Source organism: Podarcis pityusensis, assembly GCF_964106645.2.
Source record: "Podarcis pityusensis genome assembly, chromosome: 13".
Classification (NCBI taxonomy): domain Eukaryota; kingdom Metazoa; phylum Chordata; class Lepidosauria; order Squamata; family Lacertidae; genus Podarcis; species Podarcis pityusensis.
In genome coordinates this window covers 52,353,225-52,373,075 of record NC_138038.1, presented here as the reverse complement: position 1 = coordinate 52,373,075, position 19,851 = coordinate 52,353,225, and the positions used below count along the sequence as shown (strand labels likewise).

The 19,851-nt window shown below is 47.1% G+C and overlaps 1 protein-coding gene across 14 annotated transcripts in view; it reads right to left on the bottom strand.

Moving 5' to 3' along the window:
* Nucleotides 1–19,851, bottom strand: part of DLG4 (discs large MAGUK scaffold protein 4) — a gene marked incomplete at its 5' end in the record, with an annotated part of 130,353 nt that overhangs the window by 67,543 nt on the left and 42,959 nt on the right. For 2 of the 14 annotated variants that reach the window (XM_080979687.1, XM_080979689.1), the window contains one exon: nucleotides 18,312–18,530. The exons of 8 other annotated variants lie outside the window; for them this stretch is intronic. In XM_080979687.1, coding sequence (XP_080835813.1) covers nucleotides 18,312–18,353 — 42 coding nt within the window. Of the gene's footprint in view, nucleotides 1–2,437; nucleotides 2,555–18,311; nucleotides 18,536–19,851 lie in introns of those variants that run through there. 4 more of the 14 variants (XM_080979691.1, XM_080979694.1, XM_080979688.1 and 1 more) reach the window with 3 other exon arrangements.

The window sequence follows — 19,851 nt, the reverse complement described above, 5'->3', positions numbered from 1 at the left end:
AGTTCTGACAGTAGAGGCAGAATGTGGTTGTCATGGCTAGAAGCCATTGATAGCCCTCTCTCCTCCATGAATTTGTCTCATCTGCTTTTAAAGCCATCTAGCTTGACGGCCATCACTGCCTCCTGTGGCAGGGAGTTTCATAGTTTAACTGTGTGCTGTGTGAATGACTTTCTTTTATCTCTCTTGAATCTTCCAACATTCAGCTTCATTGGATGTCCACAAGTTATGAGAGGAGGAAAAGCTTTCTGTCCTTGGAGATTTTTCAGTTTTTACCTTTGCAGATAGACAGTACTTCATTACAGCAGCTTCCTTAAGTATACAGTGGTACCTCGGGTTACATACGCTTCAGGTTACAGACGCTTCAGGTTACGGACCCAGAAATTGTACCTCGAGTTAAGAACTTTGCTTCAGGATGAGAACAGAAATCGTGCGGCGGCAGCACAGCGGCAGCGGGAGGCCCCATTAGCTAAAGTGGTACCTCAGGTTAAGAACAGTTTCAGGTTAAGAACAGACCTCAAGAACAAATTAAGTTCTTAACCCGAGGTGGGTCGGGTGGGCAGGAGAGATACGAGGCTCAAATGATTATTGGGTTGGTATTTTTCTTAATTTTGCATGAGTGTGAGTGCAAAATATTTCTTCCTCCCTCCCACCCCCAATCCTCCGCAGGCCTCCCCACTTCTACCTGGGCTCTCTGATGTGTTTCATGCTTGGTACAACACCAAGTCCAACCTCCCACAACCATGCGCCTGGAAGGGGGGGGCACCCAATCCATCTTTCGCTCCCTTCTTTGATCTTTCCTTTTAAGCTTTGACAAGGAAGCTTTGAAAAGGGACAAAAGACAAGATTGAGAAGGAGGGGTGCAGTGTAGAGAAAAGAAGAAAGAAAATCTCTAAGACCAGCCTTTGCCAACCTGGTGCTCTCCTGAGGTTTTAGACTACAACTCCCATCAGCCTTAGCCAGCATGGCCAATTGTCAGAGGTCAATACAGTGGTACCTCTGGTTGCGTACGGTACTTAATTCGTTCCAGAGGTCCGTTCTTAACCTGAAGCACCACTTTAGCTAATGGGGCCTCCCGCTGCTGCTGCGCCGCCGCGCGATTTCTGTTCTCATCCTGAAGCAAAGTTCTTAACTCGAGGTACTATTTCTGGGTTAGCGGAGTCTGTAACCTGAAGCGTATGTAACCTGAGGTACCACTGTAGTGGTTTCTCTGGCGGAAGGCAGGGAAATTCTTGAACAGATCTACTAAGCCAGTCTTTGCCAAACGGGCACCCTTCATATGGTTTGGGTTAAAACTGACGGGAGTTGTAGTTCAAAACATCTGGAGGATGTCAGGTTGGCAAGGGCTGCCTCCTGCGAGACTTGGGTCTCAAATAGGGGATAAGCTTGGGGTGGAAATGCTGGGCTTATTCTCTGGAGGGGTGACTGGGAAGTTTTCTCCCTCCTCCCTCTTACTTCCCACTTTACCTCCTCCTCCTCCCCCCACTTGGCTTGTCACTGCATTATTACAACCCTCCTTCACTCAGTGTCAGAAGATTAAAAAGCATAATCCCCAGGTTCACAAGCACAGCCAGGACTTTACGAGGAGACAAGCCTCAGGCTGGTGAAGATTAAAGCCAGCTCAGAAAAATATCCCCCCTTCCTTGCCCTGACAAAAGCTCCTCCTTGCACACTGAAAACTGTAACGAGAAGACTCCCACGACCCCAGCCCACCCCTGTCCCAATTCCCCAGCATACATAGGGCACCACTTATGTCACCCCACACTCACCCAAATCCCTGGATTCAAGAGTTCTCAACCCTAGGAGTGATTGAAGAACCTCTGGGGAAGAAAATGGAAGTGGGGCCAGATTCTAGGACCCAGGGTCTAGTCATCGGCTCCCTACCCCATGTTTGCACACCATCTTTTAAAAAAGAGGTGAAGGGAGCAGAAATCTCAGCATCAGGACCAGGCGCAATATGGGAAACTCATCGAAGCAGGCACCACTGTGCAAGCGGGGCCTAGAAGCTGGCGCTCACGGTCCTTTCCACAACCATGTCCCCACAGAAGTGTGGAGGCACCCCCACCCCCACCCCTGGACGCTCGCCGGAGAGGTCAGGCGCCTCCCTCCCGAGAGAGACGCTTGCACGCCAGTCGCTTCTCGCCCCCACCTTCGCGCCTTCCCCGATGGAGCAGGCCACACAACCTTGCACGCCGCTCAACCTTGCACTTTGCTCAAGCGCACATCCTGAATTCCGCTGGGCCAGCTTTCCCAACACCGCCAGCCCGCCCCCCCCCCCAAAAAGATGCATCCCTGAACAAACTCCCTGCGCCTTATCCAGGCGCTTGCACGTTTGCACAGCGGGCTGTCACAGTCGGATTGCCAGCTTTGCACGGATCGTCTCGCCTCTTCTCCCGACCTCGGATGCCCGCCTCCCACCCGCGCCACGCTCCTTCCTTACCTTGCAGCCGAAGACGAGCGAGAGGGTCCGGTTGCTGCAGGTGACCTTGCACTGGCACAGGACGGGCGAGAAGCAGCCCAGCTTGCGGAACGGGGGGGACACGCCGTTCAGGCCCATCCCCCTCGCGCCCCCCCGCCTGCCCCCATCGGCTACGCGCCGCCGCCGCGGCCAGGGGGCGCCCCCCGACTCTGCCCCATCGCCCGCCGCACCTGCCGCCCGCCCGCCGCCAGCTGCTGCCGCTGCCCGCCAGGCCGGCCTGCCTGCCCTAATCCCCTCCCCTCCCTCCTCCCCTCCCTCGCCAGGCCAGCCTCCTCCCCGCCAGAGCCCAGGAGGAGCGACGCCCACTAGGCCGCACGTGCACGGATCCCGGGACGGGACCCGGGTCCAGTCGGTCAGCCCAGTATCCCGTTTCCAAGGGCGGACGGCCCCAAAAGCTCACAAGTCGGCAGGGCAGGAAGGCACCAGCCCTTTCCCCCTTGCAGCTCCCTAGCCGCAGGCACTGAGAAGTAACACTGCCCCTGAACATGGGGGCTCTGCTCTCAGTCTCCACGCGCCCCCACTTAAGGGTCTCCGCATATTAGCCTTTCTGGCAGCGTGTGGGAAACATGGGTTTGTACGCGAGAAGCCCCACTGTAGTGGACAGACACATTGATTCCAGTGGGTCTACTCTGAGTAGGATTTAGCTGACAACAAGCATTCTTGGGCTGCCAGTAACCTGTGTTTTCAGAGATTATTATGCGAGTTGGAACTTGAGGTCTCTCATCTCCCCTTTATGGAACAATCTTAACTAGCAGTCATAGGAAGCTGACTTATTTCCAGCAGTGTCTGTACCTACAATGACTGGCAGCGGTTACCCCAAGTTTCAGACCAGTCTTTCTCAGCCCTACCTGAAAAATGGCTTGTCGCCATTGGGGATTGACCCTGCAACCTTCTGCATTCAAAGCAGTTCTCCCAGTGACCTGTGACCCCTTCCCTAAAGTCATCCTGCTCTTCACCCTCCCTAGTCCGTATCTGCTTGGGTGTCCATTTGTACAGCCCAAAGTCGCTCTGTTGCTTCTTTCTCCCAACCCTGGTTTCCAAGAATACACACACAGTACTATTAGAGATTTGGGGTAAACCCTAGAAATTAATAAATGCCAGGATTTGGGGTTCTTTGTGATATGCAGGGAGAATATAAGCTGCAAGGGGATTCCTGGTCTGCCTTACGCTAGATCAGTTGTGTCCAAACTCTTTTCAAAGAGGGCCAGATTTGATGAAGTCAACGGCCATGGGGGCCGACCAAAGGGCCAGCCAAAGTTGCTGACCTTTTTTTAGGATTGAAGTTAGGACTGAAGCTTTTTTTAGGGTTGGAGTTGTTGAGCTTCTTTTAGGATTGAAGTTGTTGAGGTTTTTTTAGGATTTTACCCCAGGAAATAAACTGCCTCAGGGGCCGGATTAAACCGACAGGCGGGCCGGATTAGGCCCCAAAACGGACTTTGGACATGCCTGCACTAGATAGTCTGGCTGGCTGAAGGAAGAGCAGAGCTGTTAGCATTACAATAGAGAGCTATTGAGGGTCCTCAACAACTTGTCCCAGGTGTGACCAGAGACTGGAGATTTGGAAGGCTGTCAGGGTAACTGCTCTGGGAAAGGGCAAGGGGCTTCTGGGAAGAAGAAAGGGGAGTTTGTTCTTGGCAAGGGTGAAGGACAGACTGCCTGCACTGCTGTGCACAAGATGTTACTTAACCGGCAAAGAGACAGGACCCTGCCTGCAAGTAACTTACACTCTACATTTGCTCAGTCTGCAATCTCATTCCCTAAACAAGCCACCTGTGCTTCCTGTGGCTGATAGGAGTTCAAAACATCTGAAGGGTGACAGAATGGCAAAGCCTGGCCTAAAGTTACCTGCAAGTAAGCCTAAGCATGTGCAACCAAAGGCATCTCCAGAAAACATATTCACTGAGTATTCATCCTGATTTGCTTGCACAAACTTATACTGTAGTTAGATGGTATCTGGACTTAACTGAGCATTTGTTATTACTTCTTTGCAAACAGGTTATATGACAAGGAGCACTTGTGCTGACTGGGGTGTTGGGACATCTTCCCGTTAAGTCATTTGTGCACCCCAGCCTTTTCAATGCATTTTCCTTTCACTTTCCAAAACTGCAACAAGTTCCAATTCTTTTTAAAAGTCGATTTGCCATGCTGGGTCAAGAGAGCCTTTGAGTCCACTTTAAGATATGCAATCCTAAACTTCTGGTATGCACTTGAATCCCTCCTGTGAAATACTGACACCCTGGAGGCACCCTGAGACAACTGTGTATTCCTTCCCTGTTCATCCCCTGCCTCCTCACCAGCTGTTTATTTTCCCTACAGTGAATTTTCTTTTGTAGGCTCCGTTGGACAGAGACTTGATGTCTTGGGACACTGCAAAGTGTCATGGGAACAGCTGGCATAAAATAAATAAATCCCAGCATACTAAGCCTTTATTCTGTGCCCCACCATGACCACCTTCAATGCCAGCTGACAGCAGTTACCCCAAATGAATTAATAGGAACACCAGGCTGGGGGAAAAAACAGTGTGGTGTAGTGGTTAGAGCATCAGACACAGTTCCAATCCCCACTCAGCCATGCAGCTGACCTTGGGCCAGCCACAGTCTCTCAGTCTAACTTACAGGATTGTCGTGAGGATAAAATGGAGGGGTGGAGGAGAACTGTGTATGCAGCCTTGAGCTCCTTGGATGAAAGGTGAGATATAAATGTAATAAATAGGAAATCAAATAACCACACATCACATTTGGGTCCCAATTTAGCCTCATACCCTATGGAACTACCTTTCCCCTCCCCTGCAGATTAGCCAGGCGTACAAACCTGAAGCCTCACCCCCAGTTCCCAAATGAGGGAATTCTGCAAGAAAAGGATGAAGGTGGGAGGTAACTGGGTTTCAAATATTGTGAAATGGGAATTGTAACCTGTCCAAGATTTTACTAGTCCGGCTGGAGTGTATATATATGTTCAACACATTTGCTTTTTCAGTTATTTAGCACTGCAGCTATTATGTATACCACTGATTTTTTGGTATTATGTTTATTGTTTGGAAATGGGTATTATATTGATTTGAATTTCTTGTTCATCATTTTCTTAGATGGCTGTTACAGGGACTTTTTAAAGAAAATGCATAGAGAATATGCATTGATGTTAGGATTGATGTTATATGCTCAAACCGCCTTGCTCTGGTGCGCAACCTGGTCACTGAATTCTGTACCAGCTGATGTTTCCAAACCATCTTCAGAGGCAACCCTATGTATAATGAACACATTGCAGTAATCTAACCTAAATGATACCACAGCATAGACAACAGAAGTTAGACTAACCCAGTCCAGATAGGGGTACAGTTGGGCCACCAGCCATAGTGGATGGAAGGCATTCTGTGCCACCAGAAGATCAAATGACAGCAAAGGATCTAGAAGGACCCCCAAGCTGCATACTTGCTCCTTCAGAGAGAGTGTAACCCCCCTCAAGAGCAGGCCACCTCCCATCTATCCAGTCTAGGAAACAGCCCACTAATAGTACCTCAGTCTGGATTGAGCTTCAGTTTATTGGCTCTCCTCCAGTCCATTACTGAGGCAAGACATCAGTCCAGCACATCCACTCCCACACCTGCAGATGTAAAGGAGAAGCAGAGCTGTGTGTCTGCAGAATATTTCTGGCAACATACTCCAAAACTCTGGAAGACTCCACTCAGCAGTTTCATGTAGATGTTAAATAGCATGTGGGATAAGATTAAACCCTGAGGAATACCACATTGAAGGCTCCACAGGGTCAAAGAGCACTCCTCAAGCATCATCCTCTGGAAATGACCATCCAAGTAGGACCGGAACTGCTGCAAAGCAGTGCTGCCCATCTCCAACTCAGACAGCCAGTCCAGAAGGTTACCATGATCAATGCTACCTAAGCTGCTGAGAGGTTGAGGAGAATTAAGAGGGACACAATTCCCCTGTCTCTCCTCTGACATAAGTCATCGTTCAGAGCGACCAAAGTAGTTTCTGTGCCAAAACCGGGCCTGAACTCTGATTAAAATGGATCTAGAAAACCAGTTTCCTCTGAGAGCACCTGGATGAGGTTTGCAACCAGCCACTAAAGAACCTTGCCCAAGAAGGGGAGAATGGCAACTGACCAGTAATTACTTGTATTTTCCAAACCCAGGGAAGGTTTCTTAAGGAGTGGTTTAACCATTGCCTCCTTCAGGCAGTCAGGGACCATCATCTCTCACAAGGAGGCATTAACCACCTCCCTGGCCCAGCTCTCCCCTCCCTGCTAGTTTTTATCAGCTGGCAAAAGCCAGAGTGCAAGCAGTCATCCTGACTGATCCAAGCACGTTGTCTAGATCCTTGAGCCTTACAAACTGAAACTCATCTAACAGAACAGAACTAGATAGTACTCTGGACACCCCTATTTAAATTCACTCTGTCAGTCTTAAAGCAGCTAATGAAATGCCTGGTTTTATTTGAGGTGTTCAGATGAGTGTTTCCAGCTCCCCCCCCCCCCATTTTAAAATTGTTTATGCAGATAACTGATATCACTGTGTATTGTACTTTAATAATGTGTCAGGTGCTAAGGGAGTTCATAGATCAGCAAAGCGGGGTGTTGAAAATGTTAGAACACATAATTTAAAAGAAAAAAAACCCGAACAAGCAGCAAAGCATTTTCACCACTATCTGCCCCTTGCTCCTTCCTATCAAGCAACCCCCTCCTTCTCAAACAGCCAGCTGGCCTTGCCTGCAGATAAAACCTTGCAGACAACGCCTTGACCAGTTTAATCAGAAATATTCGCATCCACAATAGGATTAGAACAGCAGATGCCACCGAAAGGAGAAAAAAGAGACAATGTGTGTGTGTAAGACAGCAAAATTTAATGCTAACTGGACAAGTGCCAAGTGCCAATGTAAATTCTCCTTACCCTATTCTCTTATTGCCTACCAATCTCTAGTAATGTTATTTTTTTCAAATAGAAGATTATTGTGTTCTTATCTTTTTAGTATTTTCCATTATGGAGAAGGTAAGTAGCTCCCTCAAACAATCACCTATTTTTGGAAAACCAAAAGTGCTTCTTGTACATTCACACACACAATCAAATTCTGATGAAAATAATTAAAATCCAATTTCCCCCCTCAAAGTGAACATATGAAGCTGTGTTAGACTGAATCAGGCCAACTGGTCCAGCCAGCTCAATATTCTCTACTCTGACTAGCAATTCATGAAGGTACTGCAAGGGTGATCTAATCCAACTGCCTGCAATGCAAGAATCTCAACTAAAGCATCCATGACAGATGGCCATCCAACCTCTGCTTAAAAACCTCCAAGGAAGGAGAGTCCACAACCTCCTAAGGGAGTCAAAACAGCTCTTACCATCAGAAAGTTCACCTAACAGTTACCTTGTACAACCCACTTTTTACAGGCTTCCTCGCAAGAATATCATGGTGGACTATGTTGAAAGTTTTAATGAAGTCAAGATAAACTATGTCCACAGCATTCCCCTGATCCACAAAGCTTGTAACTCCATCAAAAAAAGAAAAAAAGAAATGAGATTGGTCTGGCATGACTTGTTTTTGAGAAACCCACGCTGGCTCTTAGTAATCACAGCATCCTTTTCTTAGTGCTCACACAGTTGAATTATCTGTTCTAGGACCTTTCCTGGTATCAAAGTCAAGCTCACCAGTTGCTAGTTACCTGGATCTTCTTTTTCCCTCTTTTTGAAGATGGAGAACATTTGCGTGTCTCCAGTCTGCAGGGACCTCCCCTGTTCTCGAAGAATTGATTACATCTGCAAGCTTCATTAATACCCTTGGGTGCAGCTCATCAGGCCTGGAGATTTGAATTAATTTAAAATAGCTAGGTGTTCCCTTACCACCTCTTTTCCTATCTTGGGCTGCAGTTCCCGCCTTACATCATTCATTCTGTTATCACCAGGTTGGGCATTGGTTTCCTTTTGGGTAAAAACAAAGGCAAAGTAGGTGTTGAGCAGCTCTGCTTTTCCACATTTCTCCATCTTCTCCACTTAGGGAACCTACCACTTGCTTGTTCCTCCTCTTGCTTTGAACATAGCCGAAGAAACCTTTTATTATTATTTTTAATCTCTCTTGCAAGTCTGAGCTCATTCTGAGCTTTAGCCCGCCTGACATTCACCCTGCAACTGTTGGCTACTCATGTATACTCCTCCTTTGTGATTTCCCCTTTCTTCCATTTCTTATACATGCCCTTCTTAAATCTCAGCTCATCTGTAAGCTCCTTATACAGCCACACTGGTTTCTTTAGATGCCTCCCACTTTTCTTTCTTGTTGGAACTGTATGCATTTGGGCCTTCAATATTTCACCCTTAATAAACTCTCATCCATCTTGGACTCCCTTCTCTTTGAGAATTTCTGACCATGGGATCTCACTCAGTATCTACTTAAACTTTTTGAAATTGGCTTTCTTAAAGTCCAGAGTGCATGTCTGACTACACTCAGCTTACTTCTGTATCTTGAAACCCAGGAGAACATGACCACTTTCTTCCATGTTTCTGAGTACTTCCACTTCGTTGATCAGTTCCTCTCTGTTGGTGAAGACCAGGTTCAAGACAGATGGTCCCCTTGTTGCTTCTTCCACCTTCTGGGAAATGAAATTGTCAGCAAGGCAATGGAGGAATTTGTTGGACCTTACATTCTTGGCAGAGTTTGAGTTCCACCAGATATCAGGGAAGTTGAGTCTCCCATGAGTGCTGTATCTCTCCTTTTAGAATGTTTGGTAATCTGCTCTAGGAGGGAGTCATCCAAGTCTTCAGTTTGGCTTGGTGGTCTATAGAGACACCCACAGCAAGGTCACTGTTGCTTTTCTCTCCTACAATTTTGACCCATATACTCTTAATCTGCCTTCCATGCTCCAGGTCATGGATTTCTTCACAAGTGTACACATCCTTTACATATAATCCTCCACCCTTCCTACTTCGTCTGTTCCTTTTGAACTCCTTTTCGAACCCTCAATTCCTACATTCCAGTCATGAGTCTCATCCCACCAGGTTTCAGTAATGTCTACCAGGTTATATTTGCCATCCTGTATTAAAAGCTCCAATTCATCTTGCTTGTTTCCCATACTCTGTGCATTTGCATAGAGACAACTGAAACCATGAGTCATTTCCTCCAGCTGCTTCCTTCTTGTAGTTTCTTGCCCTTTAGCAGGTTTCTGGGGCACCACCTCAGTTTCCTCTTCATTAATGAAGCTATCCCCAGTACCAGGTGTTCTTCTGTCATCTGTAATGTTGTTTCCCTCCCCATCAGCATCTAGTTTAAAGTTCTCCTGATCAGGTTCACAAGACTCTTAGCAAACACATTCTTGCCAACTGCTGTGAGCTGTAGCCCATCTTTTGCTTCCTTGAGGAAGGAGACCATGATCCAAGAAGCCACCCCTTCCTGACACCACCACCTGTGCAGCCAGTGGTTTACTTCCAGTATTTTCCTCTCTCCTTGGGCCATGACCTTCAACAGTAAGGAGTGATGAAAAGATTACCTGTGACCCAAGGCTCTTCAGCTTCCTGCCCAGAGTCTCATAGTCCCTAGCTATATGTTGAAGGCTGTGTGGGGCAGTATTGTTTGTACCCACATGAATCAAAAGGAAGGGGCTGCAGTCAGTGGGCTTTATAAGACTGGGCAACTGCACTATCACACTGTGAATCTTTGGCACCTGGAAGGCAGGGTCTTAAAGGGAGAGAGTTAACCTGGGATCTTTTGAGTACAAAGTTGGTGCTCTTACATGTAGGCCACTTTCACACCATACATTTAAAGCACTATGATGCCGCTTCATTGCTTCCCCCAAGGAATTCTGGGAACTTTAGCTTGTTGTGGGTCCTGAGAGTTGTTAGGAGACCCCTATACCCACTCCCACTGTTACAATTGCAAGAGTTCCCTGCAGGAGGCATTAACTGTTGAATCACTTTGAAAATTGTAGCTTTGTGAGGGGGGAAACTCTCAGTACCATAGCAAACTACAGGTCCCAGAATGCTTTGGGGGAAAGCTGTGACTGTTGAAAGTGGAATCATAGTGCTTTAAATGTATCATCTGAATGGGGCCAGCCTGTCCCCAAATCTGGGAATAGCATAACCCAATCACCCCACAAAGATGACAGAAAATCCCAAATCTTTCCTCTGATTCACATTCTCTGTGGTTTGAGTATACAAACGCGCACACACACACACACACACACACACACAGAGTAACTGTGTGGTCCTTTACTGAAAATGGTTTTTTCAAAACTGGGGAGGGAAAAGGGCATGGAGACGGAGGTAGGATGGATGAAATAAGGGCATTGCTGCTTTGCAGTGTGAAAGTCTTAATATATTCTTTCAAAAACATTTGAGGAGTGGGGACTCCCCATTCAGAATTATACATTTCAGCCTCTCCAAAGTGCCAGACTATGTCTCCCTAATTAGAAGATTGTTAAAAGATGCAGCTGTCACATATAAAGACAAAGGGGTTCTTTCTGTGTGTGATGGCAGGACATACATATTGATTGAACGCCTGTGGGGTGATTTGGGAGGGGACATTGGTAGTGGTCCTTTGTCATTGAAGCATCTCAAAAAGAGCTTTGATAAACAGTGTGGATGAATCTGTCTGGCCAAGATGTCCTAGCAATGGTCCTGCAGGGGGCACCAGATGCCCAGTTTCAACAAGATTCTGTCCTCCTGTGATGACAGATCAGACTACAAATTCGCAGGGGTTCTTACAGGCCTGGAAAAGCAGCAAAGATTTCACTGGTGCCAACTGTCTCCTAGGCCAGCTTTCTGGTTGGCTTGGAGCCCTCTACAAGCTCAGCCCCTCTGTGCTCAAACCAGTTTGACCTTCTTTCATAGGAACATACTAGGCAGTTGCCTGATCCTGAGTCTCAGACCATGCAAACATTCACATATATTTAAAGTACTATGATACCACTTTAAATAGTCATGGCTTCCCCCAATGAATTCTGGGAGCTGCAGTTTGTTAAAGGTGCAGAAAGTTGTTAGGAGACCCCTTGTTTCCACAGAGCTACAATTTCCAGAGTTGCCTAGGAAGAGAGACTGTTAAACCATTCTGCGAATTGTAGCTCCGTGAGGGGATTCAAAAGGAGTGGTGGTCTCCTAACAACTCTCAGCATCTTTAACGAACTGCAGCTCCCACAATTGATTGGGGCAAGCCATGACTATGTAAAGTGGTATCATAGTGCTTTACATGTATGGTGTGAACGTGGCCCATTGTTACTCATATATATTGTCTACACCAGGGGTAGGCAACTTAAGGCCCGCAGGCCAGATGCGGCCCAATTGCCTTCTCAATCCGGCCCACGGATGGTCCAGGAATCAGCGTGTCCTTTTATTTAAAATGCATCTCTGGGTTATTTGTGGGGCATAGGAATTTGTTCATTCCCCCCCCCCAATACAATCCACCAAATGGTCTGAGGGACGGTGGACCGGCCCACAGCTGAAAAAGGTTGCTGACCCCTGGGTCTACATGGACAGGCAGCACCTGTTCAGGGTTCCAGGTAGGGGACAGTCAGGTACACTTGCCCCGGTCTCAGAGGGCTAAGCCAGCCAGGGGGCCCCACCAGGGACCGGCTGCCTTTTTGTTTTAGTTGATAACTTTATTCTAACAAGACTCCTGCCCCAGGCTTCAGATGTGATCTGCATTGCCCTGGCTCCATATGAACAGTAGCTAAGCATGTGTCAGTTGGTTGACACAATCTGCCCTCTCAAGCCACAGAACATCCCATACACCAGGGGGCGCTATGTAGTAGAAATCAGAACAGAGTAGTGGTGCTGGAGTAATGGTAAATCCTGCGTGATTAGCACCCTCTAGTGGGCATCCTATGGCTTTCAAGAGCTTATCTCAGCACTGGTGATTCTAAGAAGATTCTCCACACACACACACACACACACACACACACACACACACAGATTTACTTCATAAAGTTACCATTTGTAGTGCAGAATCAAGGAGGATCACAGCAGCTACTATCCTGATTTTAAAAAACCCGAAGCGTATGCTCAGTCAGTAGAGCATGAGACTCTTAATCTCAGGTAGGGCTGCCATACGTCCAGGATTTCAAAGGTGGAATTGACGTCCAGGGGGAATTTCCAAAATGTGGCGCTTTGTCCTGGATCTTAGTCTTGGTTTTTACTTTTTGAAACATGGCAAACCTATCTCAAGGTCATGGGATCAAAACCCACTTTGGGCCAAATATTATTGCATTACAGGGGCTTGGACTAGACGACCCTGGTTGTCCTTTTCAACTCTACAATTTCTATGATTACAGAACTGAGTCCAGACCCTATAAACAGGCTGTTTTCAGAGGAAGGAGGGAGGCCCTGATTAGGCCTTGGCCTTTATATTTCAGAAACTTTCATCTCCCACATCAGACTGGTTTTCTTCTTTTTCTATTACGTTTTATTGTAGTTTATATTCCCCATGAGCCCGGCCCTGGCCAGGGAGGGCAGGATATAAATAAAAATTTATTATTATTGTTATTATTATTATTATTATTCTGTTTCCTGCTGTTTTATTCACTTTGCACCTTGCAGGGCAGTAGGAGAGAACAGTGATTCTGAGAATGTGCAAAGAGTCTTCAGCTTATCAATGGGTAAATACTGCCAACTGTATACCAGGCTACAATTCCAAAACATCTTGAGGGCAACAAGTTGGGGAAGGGTGCTCCATAGCTATGGAATTTGGGCAGCCAGGGTATTTAAATTAAGAGCAGGGAGAAGGGAGAATTAGCAACCTATTCACTCCTTCCAGTGTCCTTCCTCCCTGCAGCTGAAATGGCTGGACGTGGTCTGCGTGGGCTATGCTAAGATCATTAATCCTTGGTGTTAATCAGAGATTCTCCCCAGCCCTTTCCTTGTATAGATGAGAGAAGGCTACACCCCCCTCCTCCAGCTGAGTAGGCCACAGAGACACAGCTGTTTCTCCTACACACACACACACACACCAGACCCAAAGTACACTGTCCTGGTATCAAACGCACAATCTGTCACACATTACGATTTAAAGGATCTTTTCTTCTATGTACAAACAGAGTCCCACAATAAGTACATAAGAAGAGCCTAGCTGCTGGATCAGGCCAACGGTCCAACTAATCCAGCATCCTGTTCTCACAGTGGCCAACCGGATGCCTGTGGGAAGCTTTCATTCAAAACCTGTGCAACAGCAACACTCTTCCCACTTGTGATCCTAAAATACTGGTATTCAAAGGTGTAGTGCCTCCGACAGTGAAGGGAGGACACAGCCATCGTGGCTAGTAGCCACTGTAGCCAGCATAACTTAATCAGTAATCATGTTAGGAACGTAAGAAGAGCCAAAGGGGGACCCATCTAGTCCAGCATCCTTGTCTCACAGTGGCCAATCAGATGCCCCCAAAGGGAAGCCTGCAAGCAGGACCTGAGGGCAACAGCGGCACTCTCCCCACTTGTGATCCCCAGCAACTGGCATACTGCATATCAAAGCAAGACAAAGCAACACAGAAAAACAAAAACAAAAACCCCATCAGCTGTCAACATGTTGCATGAGCATCCCAAAACATTCAAATTAAGACTATAGGAAGCTGCCTTATACCAGGCGAAACAATTCATCCATCTAGCCCAGTACTCTCTGCTCTCTGACCAGTAGTGGCTTCCCAGAATCTCATGCAGTAAGACAGCCAGCATGGCATTGTGGTTAGAGTGTTCCAATCCCCACTCAGCCATGAAGCTCACCGGGTGACCTTGGGCCAGTCACATACTCCCAGTCACATACTGGAAAAGAAGAACTCTCCCATTATTTGCAACCTGATCCTTTTAATGAGAAGTGCTGCCGGGATTGAACCTGAGGTCTTCTCTTGCATGCAAAACACTTGTTCTGCCATGGAACTATGGGGTTTCCCCCTAAGAATTCACAAAGACACATCCCCACAGATGATAACACTAGGCCCCAAGGGAGTGCATTTGCCTATTTGGGTCTCCGGCACCAAGTGTTGTTGAGTGGCTCAAAAAGAGACACAATGAGGTTCAGAGACCTTAACTACTAGGCTTCAAGCTCAGCCTGATGAGGTAGGCCGACCTTTATCAGCCTGGTGCTCTCAAGATGTTTTGGACAACAACTCCCAACAGCCCCAGTCAGCTGATAGGAGCTTAAGTCCCAAACATCTGAAGGGCACCATGCTGGTGAAGTCTCAGGTAGGCTGTTAATAAAGTACTGTACATAATTTAAGGTCAAAGTCCCTTGACTTGACATGAGGCGAGCCCTCTGGCCAAAGGTAACGGGGGGACGGCCGCATGGCGGAAGGGGATAAGCAAGCCCCCACGTGTCATGGTTTGGGTCAGCCTCGTCATCCGTGCAAGAGAGTCAGGTTAAGCTCGGTTGTCCTTGTTAGTGGATTTGGGATTAAAGCGAGAACATAAAACAGCATTTAAGCTGCATGGAAGGAAAACAATCCTGAGCTGGAAGCAAAAATGGAGGTGTTGATGTTTATTTGAAAACAGAAGTCCACTCTGGGCTCACGTAGGAGGACTTTGCAATGAGTCAGGCCCACAAAGGCCCTAACTCAGTTTGGCCTACACTGGAAGGCAGTTGTTTTCCAGGATTTCAGGCATGAGTTTTGCTCAGTGCTACCAGGAGATCCTGCCAGGGACTGAACCTTGCAAAACGGGTGCCCTCCCATGAAGACACAGTCTCTCCCTGCCGGGTCTCCCTTAATGCAGATTTGATGAGCTTGTGCCCTTCCAAATGTTCACAGATTACAATTCTCACAATCCCTGACAACTGGCCATGCTGGATGGGGCTGATGGGAGTTGTAATCCAACAACATCAGGAGTGCCACAGGTCCCTTGCCACTTAAATAAAAGAAGGGGCAGGAAAGTGTGAGGAAGGGCATACACATGAAACGCTGAACATTAATGGCCCTCCAGAGGAAAAGAGACTCATACATGCACTATATGCAACAGGTCTAAATTCTAATGACTAGGCCAGACTTCCTCAACCTGGTGCCACCCAGATGTTTTGGACTACAACTTCCATCAGTAGCGCTGGTTAGGGCTGATGGGAGTTGTAGCACAAAATATCTGGATGGTACCAGGCTGGCCTGATCATGCAGTAGGCCGAAGAGCCTCCTCAAGTGAACTGGGAACATACTGGGAACACACCCTCCATTAAAGGTAAAGGTAAAGGTACCCCTGCCTGTACGGGCCAGTCTTGCCAGACTCTAGGGTTGTGCGCTCATCTCACTCTATAGGCTGGGAGCCAGCGCTGTCCGCAGACACTTCCGGGTCACGTGGCCAGCGTGACAAGCTGCATCTGGCGAGCCAGCGCAGCACACGGAACGCCGTTTACCTTCCCGCTGGTAAGCGGTCCCTATTTATCTACTTGCACGCGGGGGTGCTTTCGAACTGCTAGGTTGGCAGGCGCTGGGACCGAACGACGGGAGCGCACCCCGCCGCGGGGATTCGAACCGCCGACCATGCGATCGGCAAGTCCTAGGCGCTGAGGTTTTACCCACAGCGCCACCCGCATCCCTACACCCTCCATTAGTGTACAGTACTTTAAAACTGGGGCAGGGGAATCTGTGGCCCTCTAGATATTGCAGGACTACAACTCCCATAACCTCTGATCATTGGCCATGCTGACTGGGGCTGATGGAATCCAACAATATTGAGTGGAGCACAGGTTCTTCACCTGGCTTTAAAAAGGACAAGATACTGATAGGATTGTACATACACAGAGGCATCAGATTTGAAAAGCAGCAGATCAGGTGTCCTTCAAAACCAAGTATGTAAAAAAGAAGGATAAAAGGTGGTTTATGTCATTTAACACTGGAGCATTCTGAACATTTTATAGAAGTGAAGCAAAATCTACCATCTGAGGAAAAATTACTTTTGCATTTTTAAAAGATGTCCCAGTCAGGAGGGTTAAAATATTTGCATATTATTGCAAACTATTATAACTCTCGTTAGAATGAGAAAAACTTAGTTGCCCTTCCTCTGGAAGGCAAAAAAAATTAAGCACCCATTATAAGAAGACAGAACCCCTACAAAAAAAAAATATTCACACACACTCACCCCACTTGTATATATACACTTTTATGATTATTATATGTTATGTATTTGGGCATTCAGAAAATTTTCTTTCAAGCAAAAGCATACATGTACCACTTATTTGAAAAAATCTCATGCAGTTTTAAAAAGAAAGTTCAGAGAGAGGACTTTGAATATCCTCTGAAATGAGTAAGGAATGGACAATAGAAAACAAACTGATATTTGTATGTGATTAGTCTATCCATCACTTGAGACTATTCAGAATTTTTTTCTGGAAAAAAAGAATCAACATTTTTCACATCTGGAAGGAAAGGTTCACATTCATTAGCTTTGGAGCAAGTACTAAGGGAAGGGTGGGGAGCAGACACTTTATATCATCTATGCACTAGCATCTATCATAACTGTAACATTTGCACCATTCATGAGGACTAGAAAATTGAGTAACACTGGAAGCAAAACAGAGAGGTGATAAAAAGAGCTGAAACACTAGCAAGGAAAAAGGGACAACCCCTCCCCAATTAACACCATCCAAAAGCAACTGATTCTTGTAGCAAATATTCATAAAAAAACCAAGAGCTTCTAACAGGATGTGAATAACTGCATTTACACTGTGAATGAATGGGGATTAATAATAAATATTAATGTAACGTATTAGACAGATAACAATAATTTAAAGGGTTTGAGTTACAGCACAGCATTTGCACCAAATGTCTACTGTAGGGGTTTCCCTTGACTTAGTCCAGAAAAAGACGTGTACATGAGCCAATGGGGAAACTGATGCATCCCATACCTATGGTTGTAAGGAAATTTAGTTTAGAGGGCTGTTTTGGTGAAAGGATTGGGGTGTAATGGAGGCTTGGGGGTCCCAGAGTTTCCAGGTATCCTGTGGGGGGGAGGGGGTGTTCTACTGTTGGGGGGCAGTCATGGTAAGAGTAAACAGGTGATTCTAGAGGAAGGGATAAAATCCACTGTAACTCTCCCCCTCCCCAGACTTTTTCTCCAGGGGTAGGGTAAGAGAGATCATTGTGTTGTTACTGAGCAGGAGATTTTAAGACGTCATGATGGTTTGAATGGGGTGGGGAGAGGGAAGAGCTGTACCACTATGTTGGGAGCCTCCAACATTTGGGGGGGGGGGGTGTCAGAGAATTTGGCAATATCCTTGAGTGGGCGAGTACTATATTGGTGTAGGAGGGATGTGAAGGCCAAGGATTTATAATAAACGGAAGGGGACAAGACCAGAATTTGCTATTTTTGGGGGGGTGTACCCCAGGAGGAAATAGCAGAGCTTAGGGAAACAAATGGGGAGGGCAATCAGATGGTGTTTGGGTGTCAGGAGACAAACAGAGCAATACTCTGGAATTTGAGGGGGCCAAAGTGGCTGGGATATGGGGAAGATTGTGCCATTAATTATGTCAGGGGCTGCTGTTTTTTGGGGGGGCACATGAAGCCTTGAATATTTGGGGTGGGGATGGGGTCAGTATTTGGATTTGTGCCTAGCAACAAACCCACCCACCCACCATCTCGCTACACAAACACAAACACAAACACACACACCTTTTCAGGTTAAGGACCAGAGAAAATATATTTTGGGGAAAGATCTGTCTCTTGGCAGTCTCCTGCATGTTGAATAAGAAAGACATCTGTGTCACACACACACACACCCCGGCACACACACACACCCCGCAATGCATTCCCTCTCTCTTCTGAACCTGTTGCTGTGGGGCTGGAGGAAAAGAAGGGGTTAAAGATAGGGGTGGCTCTGACTTGCTTAGGGGCTGGTGGAAGGAGGGGGGGTTTCATAAAGATAGAAGAGGTGACACCTACCACACAGAGACACATGGAAGAGAGCCTGTTCTTCGTCTTCATGGGGGTGTGGGGGTGTGGAGATGGGGGAGCTGAGTGTGGGGGCTGCCAGAGAGAGGAGGTGGGGGCTTGATCCTCACGACTAGACGGAGGGAGGAAACTGAAAGGGCGAAGGAGGGAGGAGAGGATGTGCAGGGGGGGGGATATAAGCAGAATGGTAAAAAGAGGGCTGTGATTAGAGGATTGATGCAGTGAGCAAGGAGAGAGAGAGAGAGAGAGAGAGAGAGAGAGAGAGAGAGAGAGAGAGAGAGGAGTGTGCAAGAAAAGGATGTGGGGAGTCTGAGTGAGGGATGCGGTGTGGGTGTGAGACAGTCGCAGGATTTGTGTGTGTGAGAGAGAGTGTGTGTCCAGGATGCTGCGTTTTGCGGGGGTGGGGGGGTGTTGAAGGAAAAGGATGCTCCAGTTGTGAGTGTCCAATTGATGCAGAAGGAGATGGGGAGGGCTGGATGGAAGAAGGATGTTCTGGTGTGTGCAATGCAAAAGTGTGGTGTGTGTGTGTGTGTGTGTGTGTGTGAGAGAGAGAGAGAGAGAGAGAGATACCCCATTGCAGTATTCCCAGAAGGGGAATGCAGGGGTGTTGATGTGGGGGTGATGCATGTGTGCGCGCCAGGACTTTGCATGGGGATGTGGGAAGCAAAGTGACTGCTACGAGTGTGTCACCAAAAAGTCAATGCAGTTGTTAGGAGAATGCAGCTGAAATAGTGTGTGTGTGCAAGGCAGGGAAGGAGGGAGGGAAGGAGGAAGAAAGACCATTGCAGTGTTCAGAATGCTCAAGCACTATGCAAGGAATGCTCACAGACTGAATCATCAAAGCTATGAGTGTGGAGCTGAAACAGAAACACCCTGAGAAATGATGTGTGTGTGGGTGTGAGAGAGAGAGAGAAAGAGAGAGAGCACATGTGCAAGAGAAGGACAAGGAAGTGCAGAGTTGAGATATGCCACACGGCTGGGTAGGTGCACGTGTATATTTTGCACATATCATTATCACTCAGTGGTTGACTTGCAGTCGAATGTGTGAACAGCCAAAAACTCCTTGTGGCGGGGGCCATAAGGATGCAAATACACACACCATCTGTGACATCTGAGTTGTGACAACCGCTTCACACGTGCCAGTCCTCTCTCAACGTGTCAGTCACACAGTTGATCAACATGCATGTGCTCTCATGGAGAAAGCGTGAAAGAGCATGTGAATGAATGAGAATCATACACACAGTGCAATGGTAAAGTACTACTGAATATCTCATGTATGTGCAAGCACATGTCTGAGAGGGACAGCTGACTGCAAATACAATGATGCAGTGCAAAGGTGTTCAATAACATTCTTGTGAGCATACACATACGTAGCACTTATGCACCAATTCTGCATTTTACTGTCTCCACAGAGCACAAGACTGCCCCTATTTCTAATCGGTGCAAACTGCTAAACCAGAGTTTAGAGAAAAGGTGACTGAGAGGTGACATGATAGAAGCTTGTAAAATTCTGCCTGACCTGGAGAAAGTG